This window comes from Artemia sp. Qi Xiang Cuo, chromosome 19 (genome assembly GCF_049724085.1).
Source record: "Artemia sp. Qi Xiang Cuo chromosome 19, ASM4972408v1, whole genome shotgun sequence".
Taxonomy (NCBI): Eukaryota; Metazoa; Arthropoda; class Branchiopoda; order Anostraca; family Artemiidae; genus Artemia; species Artemia sp. Qi Xiang Cuo.
Window position 1 is genome coordinate 53,903,828 of NC_142812.1, and position 12,346 is coordinate 53,916,173.

The 12,346-nt window shown below is 33.7% G+C and overlaps 1 protein-coding gene across 1 annotated transcript in view; it reads right to left on the reverse strand.

The window, feature by feature from the left end:
- Positions 1 to 11,756: 11,756 nt before the first annotated feature.
- Positions 11,757 to 12,346, reverse strand: part of LOC148941001 (pleckstrin homology domain-containing family A member 5-like) — a 39,067-nt gene continuing 38,477 nt past the window's right edge. The window contains exon 3 of the mRNA XM_089105183.1: positions 11,757 to 11,962. Within this exon, the coding sequence (XP_088961309.1) occupies positions 11,815 to 11,962 (148 nt within the window). The 3' untranslated portion in view covers positions 11,757 to 11,814. The remainder of the gene's footprint in view (positions 11,963 to 12,346) is intronic.

Sequence of the window (12,346 nt, forward strand, 5' to 3'; positions counted from 1 at the left end):
CAAGTGCCAATATGCCCATTCAGAGTGTCGAGGAAGAGCGTGATCTTGGTGTATTAATTGACAATAAACTTAATTTCATAGTCACTGTTTTAACCAAGCAACTACGGCAAACAAGGTTCTTAGTTTGATCAAGCGTTCAGTGTTCAGTATCAAGTAACCAACAAAAAGTTATCAAGAAGCTTTACACAGCCCTTACTTTTCGCCATCTCGAGTTAGCCATGTTGGTTACCAGCACACACTTTAAGTGTGACATGGAGATACTTGAGAAGGTCCAGAGTAGAGCAGCCAAGCTCCCTTTTGCCAAACAATAAATCTCCAAAAAGCAACAGCTAGAAAACCTTGAACTGCCTACCCAAATCTACCGAACAAAGAGAGGAGATGTCATCCTTGCATTTAAGTTGATGACCACTGACACCATCAAGTCTGTTTTTGATCAAAGTGACTGCACCAGAACACAAAGAAATCCCATAAAACTGATTCAAAAATTTAAGAAAAAGCGTGAGAAGTTTAATTTCTTCACTAATTGCGTTTGTCCATTGTGGAATTCACTCAGTGAATCTACCATGTTGACCAGATCAGTTGATAGCTTTTGAAGGATGGTGTTGACTGTGATTGGAGCAGCAAATCATTGAAGATGCAGTGGGATGAACAAGTATCATTAAGCAGGGTCTTTTAGGTTCCTCCCGCCCCCTTTAGCCCCCAAATATGTCCAGCTGCCAATAATCTAGTGACACCCAACAAGGAAACTAAACTGCCCTGTATGTATGAAAATACTAATGATATGCTAATTAACTATGATATAAAATTGTGTTAACTGTCCTGTTGTTACGAACTGTGTTAACTGTCCTGTATATATGTAAATAGTGATAATCCACTCATTAACCGTGACATGAAGATTATCAAGTCAACGTTACGTGGCAACATCTACAGGTTCTTCAACCTTAGTTGCTAGAAGATTCAATTTAAGGTTAAAAGTAAATCTTACCAATGTATTTTTTGTTGTCTAAAACTCTTAAACTGAGGGTTATATTTCGTAATATGGATTTCCAGCACTTGACCAGGTACATAGTGAACTAATCCCTTGATTTGTCAATTTAAATGCTTTTAAAATATACAAATTACATTCTTTTTAAGCAATCTTTTTAGCATCATTATAAAAACAGAGAAAAGGTTTACTACTACAGAAAAAAGCTTACTTAGACTTAAGAACAATTGTGTGCAAAGAGTACTTGCCACTAGTTAGGGCAATAATTGTCCCTAACCCTTAGATCAGGTTTCTCACAAAGAAGAGTAAAAAAAGGGACAAAGTTTGACTTAAAAAGTAGTGATGCCAGAGTTGTATCAAATGAAACAAGGAGCCCTCTGTTAGACCTCTCGGGGCCTCAAGACTGGTAGACAACCGATCATCATTAGTTATTTAATTAAAGATAAGACCGGAGCTCTATTATTATCATTCAATGATATGGGATCTGAGAATTGCCTGGAACAGATGTGAGCAAGTGCTGCTCCATATTGCATTAAGCATTGGAAAATCTAGGTCTAAGTAATTGATCATAAAACTGTTACAAGCAGTCATGAAAAATCCCTTAGATTAATAACAAATACTTATTCATTTGTTTCCTACGACTGTGTTTCTTAACTCTATCCCCCCTCCTGATAGAAAAATATAGTCTGCTCTAAATATTCAAAATAAATTTTTCAACATTGAAAAATTGTTTGTCTCCATTGTTTTACACCAAATGCTAATCCATTAACAAGTATAGATAAGTCATATTAACAAAATAAATAGAATAAATATTTTTTAAATCAGTGTGTTTATCCATCAGAGGGGGGAGAGGATCGGAAGTTAGGAAAAATTTTTTTCTTCATGAAGTTTTTATAAATATTATTTAATTCATTTATTATTATTACTTTAAAAAAGATTTCACAATTTTTGGAAACTATTTACTACCCACAAATAATAACTCGACTTACTACTCAGAAACAAGAGCTTTTGACGACCATTCTTTATAAGTAATTTTATAAAATTTCAACAATTTTTTGTTGGTTGTCCAAAATACAAAAATTGGTATTTACTAGAGAAAGTATCGAGTTCCAAATGGTAAGGGCAGGGTCTGGAGAAAAGCAAGTCAATGAAAAAAACAGTAACTGGTAACCTGGGACTAAGAAATAAAAGTATATTACTTCCTAGGGATTTTCTTTGGTGCCAACCAGGAATCACTAGCCAATATATTTGGGAGGAGGCAAGAATTATATAATATTTAGCCTGTCCAGCCAGTTGGCTATTAGACCTCACTTATGCATACATTTCAGTAGGAATTATCCAACCAGTCAGATATCATAACAATTTTACAGATGCCTAAACTTTGTAAATAGCTAACTAGGCTAGCCTGAAATTATGATCCCAGGTATAACTTATGTTTAAAATATCCAACTATTCAGCTAAAAATAAAATTCTATGTTCACAATGAAATTGACCAGCTAGTTGGCTATTAAGGTCTCAATAGGCTAATGTATAACTGAAGCTTGAAATTACAAAATATCAATAAAATTCCTTATAAACAGTTGAAATAGAGGTAGCATTCTAGTTTAGCTAGTACTTTTAACTATCTTGGAAAGAGGTTGGGTTAGGGAAAATGAAAATTTCAGTTACAAATCCAGTGCCAAAAACATAATCAGGCAAGATATTGCAAAGCTTCAATGTTGACTTTCTTCTGATTTCTATGTCTAAGAAATTTTTCAACTTGACAGGCCTATGTCAATTGAAATTTTGACAAAATAACTTATTTTTTTTGTCATTGGATAAAATATCATCGTTTGTGTTTGGCATTAAAAAAATCATCATTGATTTTTCTTATCATCGAAAAAGTGACATTGTTTTTAATCGTCATATGACAAAGAATCATTGTTTTTATATGTCATCAGACAAAAATTTCATTGTTATTCTGCTATTTAACAGATGGTTATTAATGAGGTTTAAGCAGGTGTTTACCCTCTCCCCTTTCGGCTGATAGGCTAGCTCATAAGGTATCTTTTATAAACATTACCCTGAGACTCTAGCACCAATGGCTAATTCCAAAACTGAGACTTAAGCTATTCTCGAGAACTTTATCTATTGGTCTTCAGACTTCCTCGACTTCCTGACAATGCATTTCTGTTTGGAGATTAAATGGTCAAAATTCAAGGGCTCAAATGTTGAAAAATACAAAAACAACACCGTTTTAAGCACAGCTCCGTCGAGCTAAGACCAAGGTATACAGCTAAGCAAAAACGCAAATTTTGTTTAATCTTCCATTTGTTCTTATTGTTCCATTTGTTCATATCTACCTAGGTTTTAATGCAGCATTTTTACTCTAGCGTCCAATGAAAAGAAGCAAAATCAAAAGCTGTGGCTCATACTATTCTTGAGGACTTTTTCTGCTAAGCTTAGACTGATTTGACTTGCTTATAAGGCATTTGGAATGGGTAATTAAAGGCCTAGGTCCAATGGCTCAGAAACAGAGGAATGATTTGGTGATATCCCAGGGCCAGCCTGTACCCTTACACAATGGTGATCAAGCTAGTAATCTTGTTCATATGATCTGACATTTAAATTTTATCAAAACCGACGACCAACTAGAGCATTTCCCTAGTAGAAAAAACTGAATATTAATGGAATCGGACATAAACTTTCTGTTTTTCAGAATTTGAGTGGTATCCAAGGAATAGCTTATAATGATAAAGCAAAAGGACAAAAATGGCTGAGGTATTTACATCGACATATACAATACTGATACCCCTCTTTTAGCAGCCTGTGTTCAGCTTAGTTTTGTTTGTTTAGCCTGTGTTAGCATCTTAGCTTAGTTTCTTTTTCCATGGTTTCAGTTCTGAAAAATACCAATCCTGCTATTAGAGTAGAATCTTAAGCCATATCAATTGATTTTGATGTGATCCTAGATAGTGGATTCCACATAAAGAAGCATATTATGAAAACCATTCTTACTTCATAATATGCAGAACAAACCTAGTTAACACATTTTGCATGGGCAGAACCTTTGGTAAAATTCTAGTTTAGCTACCATTTGCTTTCTTGGAAAGGGGTTAGGTTAGGATAGTGAAACTTTCCGAAATTAATCCCAGGGCCAAAAAGATACACTGGGTAGGTATTGCAAAGCATCAATGTTAGGTTCTTCTGATTTCTAAGGTTTGTTTTTTAAACTATAAAGTTTCATTGATTTCCAAGTTAAACCTGAAAGTTTCATTTTTTCTAAAATAACCAATTTCCAATATAAAAAAAATAAGCTAGACCAGAATTTTACCAAATGAAGCACAAGAAAACTGTTTTCAGCTTCACAACTTTGCCCTATCCAGACTTATGAGGTTTCAAAAATCTGCAAATGCCTTTCCTAAATTCGGAAAAAACCTATTGATATGGCTTAAAATTCTACTCAAATAACAGGAACTGCATTTTCAGAACTAAAATAATAGAAAAAGAGAGTAACAACTGAAAATTAAGGTAAAACGTTATTTTGTCAAAATATTAATTGGTAGCATACCTTTCAAGTAGGTAAATTTCTAAGACTTGAAACCAAAAGAGCTTTAACACTGGAACTTTGAAATGCCTTCCTAGAGTATTTTTTTGACCCTGGATTGATTACTGGAAGTTTCATATTCATGTAATTTTTTTGCAGATCATTCTATTGATTTAGGAATAAAGTAAACATTCCAATTGATGCCTTTTTTTATGCTATTTACAAATATAGTAATTGCTTCGATTGGAAATTCAAATTCACCTACCCCCACTCCCCTTATGTACAAATATATACCCTGAATTGAAACCATGCAAAGAAGTTATCAATACTAGTTAATTTATTGAAAAGTGCTTAAAAACATATAACTAGTTTATAAATAAATTGTTCAAGAGTAACATATTTTAAAAATACTCATTTATAACAATCCAAACCCTATTTGGTAAATTTCTGGCAGTTCATATTATTGACTTACAAATAAAGTAAAGATTTCACTTGATGCCTTTTTTATGCTCTTTCCTAATATAACAATCATTTTTGTTGGAAATTAATTTCACCTCCACCCCTATATGTACCAATTCGGGATATATATTTGCAAATTAAGGGGGCGGGGGTAAAGTTTATTTCTGATGCCACGGTGAGGTAAGTTTAAATTTTATAACCCCCCCTCCCTAATGTGCAAATATATCTCCTAAATTGGTATATATAGGGGTAGGGGTAAAAATCATTTCCAACAAAAATGATTATTATATTTCTAAAGAGCATAAAAACATGCAGTGAGTAGTATGTTCACTTTTTTTGTAAGTCAATATTATGAACTTCTGAAAATTTAACCCTCATTTATAAAGAAACTTAAATATAAAATCTTTTCATACCATTTAAAGTTTTACAAATGCAGTCAACAAAAATAGTGCTGAATTTTGTAATTTGAAATTTTGCTGTTGACAATCCATGGTATATATTTGCACATTAGAGGGGTTGGGGTGGGTAAACTTAAATTTCCAATAGAACCAATTATTATATTTATTAAGAGCATAAAAAAAGACATTGAGAGGTAGACTATATTAACTTTATTTGTAAGTTGATAATATGAACTGCAAAAAATTTACCCATTTTTCTAACCTAACCTCTCCAAAATAACAAAAGTAGCTAAATTAGAATTTTACCGCCTAGTTTGCTATTAGGATCCCATATAGTCTATATTTACCGTAATACTCATTACATTTAAATAAACCACTAGTCAACTACCAACAAAGTTCAATACATAGGCCTACTAACTCCAGGAATCATCTAAGTAGTTGGCTATGGGATACAACCAGATGGCAAATTGAAAATAGTACAGTCTATATATAAAGAAAAAAACCTTAGCCAAGCATTATATATAGAAAAACATGTCTAGCCAACTAGGTGGCTAATAAGAATGACCAAGTATATATAGCCTACAATCTTTAAATTAGCCAACTGGTTGGCTATTAGATCTCACCTATATATACATTGCAGCCCTAATTAGCCAACTAGTGAGCTATTATTAGAGTTCTATATACAATATAAAATCAACTAACTAGTTGGCTATTAAGATCCCATGTATATATAACCTTCATTTGAAAATAGCCAACTAGTCACATATCAATAAGGTTTCTAATACATATTAGAGCCTAGAACTAACTAGTTTGCTATTAAAGTCTCAGCTATATGCATAGGCTATTTAGATTAGCCAACCAGTTGGCTAAGCTATTAGATCTCATTTATATATACACTTCAGAATGAATTAGCCAACTAGCCTAGTCAGCAAGTAAAACAACTTTATATACTTTACAGAACTAGCTAACTAGTCCGCTATTAATATCCCATCTCACCATTAATGACTTTTTGAAAGTCCCACTCCCACCTAGGCTACTTGTTATGTTTCTGTGATTTGTTAGCTAACATTAGTTTTTGGCAATGTGTTGATTAACAATTCTGTTTCCGCTATACAAGCAAAAACAATCATTTGGGCTTTCATAGTTTGAAATTGGGTTGCAGGAAAAAAGCCATGAAGAACTAATGTAAGAGAAAGAAACTGTACTAATATTATATTCTCTTTTCAGGCCGTGTGCTTATGCTACAAGCTGAATGGAAGAAGGCCAGCACAATATTTGCGACGTTGCCAATGTTTGCAAGAAATTCAAGATATTACTCGTTCTTCAGTAAAAAGTGCATTATCTCTTTATTCAATTTTCCCAAATAAATTTTTTAGTGTATACATATCTCAACATGATGGATTTGAATATAAATTATTGCTGAGTTCATTCATTCAATTACTGAAAAGGGCTTATCAATGGAGATACCACCAGATATATATATATATATATATATATATATATATATATATATATATATATATATATATATATATATATATAGCTTTGTACAGCTCATATATATAGCTTTGTATAGCTATATCGCTCATATAGCTCTGTAGTGAATATCTATCTTGATATTAGCAAAATAGCCTAAATATTCTGTAGATATGATGAGCGGAAAGCAAGATATTCCGTATCCCTGCCTAAGACCTGTCCCCGCCATCCAAGTAAAATGAAGGAAAATAGAAAATCTAAATTAATGGGCACTTCAAATAAATTATCATTATACCTTTGCAAAAATAATAACATTTTTCTTAATTGAGGCAACCTCTTTTCTATTTCCCTCTCCCTCGTTTTTCCCCCCCCCCTTTTCAAAAACTAAGGTCAACGCCCTTGCCCCCTCCTTAAAAAATTACTTTTAGCTCTTTAGGGCAGAGAATCCTAGTTTGCTATTTTTTTTTGTCTGTATATACATAGACTCAACTCAGTAGCCAACCGGTTCGCTATTTTATATTTTCGTGTATACTTAAGACTGTTTTTGATAGCCAACTAGTTGGCTATATCTAGCACGTGCTTACATCAAACGGTTTGATATTAGCCAAGGAGTCTAAATATTATCTAGAGATTATGAACAAAAAGTAATATATTCATCACCCCCCATCCCTTCCCAGTCCATCATAGTAAAATGATTGGAAAGAGAAAATTTAAATTAATTGGCAATTCAAATCAACCCTGCCTCACCCCAACCGCTCAAGAAGTGAAGTTAGATTAATCCTAAGAAAATACACCTACTTGACTTACTTGACTTAAGGCTTCTGCCGAGGGTTTGGCGTAGAGAACGATGAGACTAGGCACCTCCTGGTTGAACTATTGCTTGTCAGGATTGCACCTTCCTCCACTGGGATGTGGGCTTGGGTGAGGAATTCATCGGCTCTGTCTTTCCACCTAGTGTGTGGGCGTCCCCTGGGTCGTTTCCATCCGTGTAGGGTGGGGTCGAAGTCAAATGTAACCCTTGCTGGGGCGTCGCGTGGCAAGCGAAGGAGGTGGCCATACCACCGCATAGTACGGTGGGAGAGTTTCGTCGCGAAAGAAGTTTGAGCCGCACGTGATAGGAGAGTCTTGTTGCTAACTAAGTCTTTCCAGTGAAGTCGTTCAATTCTTCGGACGTGTTTCGTCTGAGCGACATCGACGGCGCTGAGGATAGATTTGGCAGCTGGCCACGTCTCCGCTCCATACAGCAGGACGGTGCTGACTGACGCATTGTAGATGCACATTTTGGTAAAGCGGCTTATGTTTGGCTTTCGCCAGATACTGCTAAGCCTCCCAACTAAGCCAGCCAGATACTGCTAAAGCTGAAGCTTTGGCAATTCGAGATGTGCAAGGCGAAAGATGGACTGCCTTTTAAAAGTATACACTTTAAAAGTATAAGCTTTGACAAAAAGCAAAAAAACTCATTTGGTCTACCTCTCGACTACCTCCATAACGATAAAAAAAAAATGCAATTGAAAATAGTCATGAGCCACCTCATTTGAAAGCTCCTGACATAACGATTTTAAATATCTATGTCTTATGCAATAGTTTTTGAACCAAATTTGAATTTGCCATGTTTTTCTTTGGGAGGTACTTATATTCAGGGGTAGGATGGTTTATGAAGCTAGGACATTCCTAGGCAAGGAAAACTTCTCCATTTAAGATGTATGTTACTTTAACAAATCCTTTTACGAACTTTCATTTTTCTTGTTTTGACATGGAGGGTTTGAGAGGAAAGGGGAGATGGGAGGCAAAAGAGGACTTGTGTGGCCTTTTTAGGTTTAATGTAGAAAAAAACGCTAGGAACATGTTCAGAAGAAGGATAGCTTTCAAATGATGTGCTGTTTGATAAGCTTTGACAAAAAATGAAAGACCTCATTTGGCCTACCTCTATACTACCTCTGTAAAAGTAAAGATAAATATAATTGAATATAGACATGCGACACCTCATTTGAAAGCTCCTGATATAAAGATTTTAAATATCCAAGTCTTATCCAATAGTTTTTGAACCAAATTTAAATTTGCCATGTTTTTCTTTGGGAGGTACTTATCTTTAGGGGTGGGGGGTTTACGGAGCTAGGGCATTCCTCGGCAATGAAAACTTCTCTATTTAAGATATATCTTACTAAAACGAATCTCTTTACGAATTTTAATTTTTCTTGTTTTGACATGGAGGGTTTGAGAGGAAAGGGGAGATGGGAGGCAAAAGAGGATTTGTTTGGCCCTTTTAGGTTTGATTAAGAAAACAACACTAGAAATTTTCAGAAGAAGCTTTCAAATGATGTGCTGTTTGATATTTGCCAGGTTTTTCTTTGGGAGGTACTTATATTCAGGGGTAGGGTGGTTTATGGAGCTAGGACATTCCTAGGGAAGGAAACCTTCTCCATTTAAGGTATGCCTTACTATAAAGAATCTATTTACGATTTTTCATTTTTCTTGTTTTGACATGGAGGGTTTGAGAGGAAAGGGGAGATCAAAGGCAAAAGAGGATTTGTGTGGCCCTTTTAGGTTTAATGTAGAACATAACGCTAAAAACATATTCAGAAGAAGGATAGCTTTCAAATGATGTGCTGTTTGATAAGCTTTGACAAAAAATGAAAGAAGTCATTTGGCCTACCTCTAGACTACCTCTGTAACAGTAAAGATAAAATATAATTGAATATAGTCATGCAACACCTCTTTTGAAAGCTCCTGACATAAAGATTTTAAATATTCAAGTCTTATCCAATAGTTTTTGAACCAAATTTAAATTTGCCATGTTTTTCTTTGGGAGGTACTTATATTCCGGGGTAGGGGGGGTTTATGGCGCTAGGACATTCCTAGGAAATGAAAACTTTTCCATTTAAGATAGATATCACTATAAAAAATCTCTTTACGAATTTTCATTTTTCTTGTTTTGATAAGGAGGGTTTGGGAGGAAAGGGGAGATGAGAGGCAAAAGAGGATTAGTTAGACCATTTTAAGTTTCTTGTAGGAAATAAATTTTGAAACATATTTAGAAGAAATCTAGATCTTAAATGATGTGCTAATTGACATCTTTTGAATAAAAAATGATGCAACAAAATTGGTCTCCCTCCACCTCAATAGGCGGAACTGTCAAAATAATATTTTTTTTGAATATAGTCATGTAACATCTCATTTGAAAGCTCCTGACAAAGTAATTCCAAATAACAATGAAAAATTATGTGAAAAAAAAAATTTAAGTCATTAATTTTAAGTTCACGCTTATATTTGTACTTTTAAGTAAAATATCAAAAACGGCAAAAAAATTAAAAAACTTAGTATCAGTTGAGAGCTGTAAGTGTCAGAAGTTTTTTAAGGATAGTTTTTGTTTTCAGAGCTATAGGGTAAGCAATTTTAGGTCAGGGAGATAAACCCGGCGATGGGAGCCAGGAGATAACTTCATCCTGGTGTAAGTGTTTAGGTATGTGGACAAATTCACAATTGTTTAAGAAAGACTACTCAGATACAATAGTGTTGAATTTGAATGACAAGTATTTTTAAAAAACTTTCAGATTTTAGCGCAAAGGGCGAAGGTTGAGAATGGGGTAGCCTCTATCATATACGAAATAATTCCTTTTTGTTTTAAGTCATAATGTTGGTCCTTTTTTTCAGCTGCAAAAACTTGATTTTTTCTTCATTTTCCCCAAAGTAAAACGAGTTAAAAACATTGGTGAATATCCCGAAAGTATATTTCCATTTTAAGAGCTCCCTTTCTCTGTATATCTGTTGCTGATTTGTTTCGAAGCAATAGTCTATATCCAAATATTTGAGATTTTTTTCTATTTTCGCCAATTGTCCCCAAGAGATGACATTTACCTTGTTACAAAAGTGAAAAGGAAATACATGCCTTCACCTACTCTATTTTTTTATTCAAACATAGACTATAATATTGAAAATCCTTTTCTAATTTCTATTTTAAATTCTTCTTCTTTTCTCTCTTTTATCCAGCAGTATTTGGTCCTCTTTTCGGCGTTTCCTCTTCTTTTTCGTTTTCTTAATAATGGACTTCTGATACTCCATGTAATGATTAGAATCAAACCAGTTACTGTGTCCTTTTGTACCCCTGAAAAAAATCACCTACTATCTTTAATCGTTTTTGGGGCAAATTTTTTTTTGAGCCCTTAAAAGGGCTCAAAACCACCCATAGGGACCAAAAGTTTAAAAATGTTTTTCTAAATAAATTTAAAAAATGTCTTGTGAGAAAAAATGGCCATTTGCAGCTGATTCAGGAGTAGCAATTATTATTTTAATTATTTTTAATAGTAAAATGTTATTTTGAAAACAAATTAGCAGGAATCTTAAAGAAGAGCCTGAAGCCCCTTGAAAATAGTATCAAAGCAAAACAAATATATTATATATTAACTCTATATAATATCAAAATTGGAAGAATTGTAAATAGAAATAAAATATATATTTAGTAAGTATGTAGATATGTGGACAAATTCGCAATTGTTTAAGAAAGACTGCTCAAACACAATGGTGTTGAATTTGAATGACAAGTATTTCTAAAGAACTTTTAGATTTTAGTGCAAAGGGCGAAGGTTGAGAATGGGGTAGCCTCTATCATATACGAAATAATTTCTGCTTATTTTAAGTCATAATGTTGGTCCTTTTTTTCAGGTGCAAAAACTTGATTTTTTCTTCATTTTCCCCAAAGTAAAACGAGTTAAAAACATAGGTGAATATCCCGAAAGGAAATTCCCTTTTTAAAACTCCCTTTCTCTGTATATCTGTTGCTGATTTGTTTCGAAGCAGTAGTCTATATCCAATTATTTGAGATTTTTTTTCTATTTTCGCCAATTGTCCCCAAGAGATGACATTTACCTTGTTACAAAAGTGAAAAGGAAATATATGGCTTCACCTACTGTTTTTTTTATTCAAAAATAGACTATAATATTGAAAATATAGAAAATCCTTTTCTAATTTCTATTTTAAATTCTTCTTCTTTTCTCTCTTTTATCCAGCGGTATTTGGTCCTCTTTTCGGCGTTTCCTCTTCTTTTTCGTTTTCTTAAGAATGGACTGCTGATACTTCATGTAATGATTAGAATCAAACCGGTTAATGTTTCCTTTTGTACCCCTGAAAAAAATCACCTACTATCTTTAATCGCTTCTGGGGCAAATTCTTTTTTGAGTCCTTAAAAGGGCTCAAGACCACCCATAGGGACCAAAAGTTTAAAAATATTTTTCTAAATAAATAAAAAAAATGTCTTGTGAGAAAAAATGGCCATTTGCAGCTGATTCTAGAGTAGCTATTATTATTTTGATTATTTTTAATAGTAAAATGTTATTTTGAAAACAAATTAGCAGGAATCTTAAAGAAGAGCCTGAAGCCCATTGAAAATAGTATCAAAGCAAAACAAAAGTATACCATTGGAATCACTATTATTAAAAATTCCAGACAGGAAGTTTTAAAGCCCCACCTTGGAATAGAAACGAAAATCATAACTTGGTATGGGTAGCA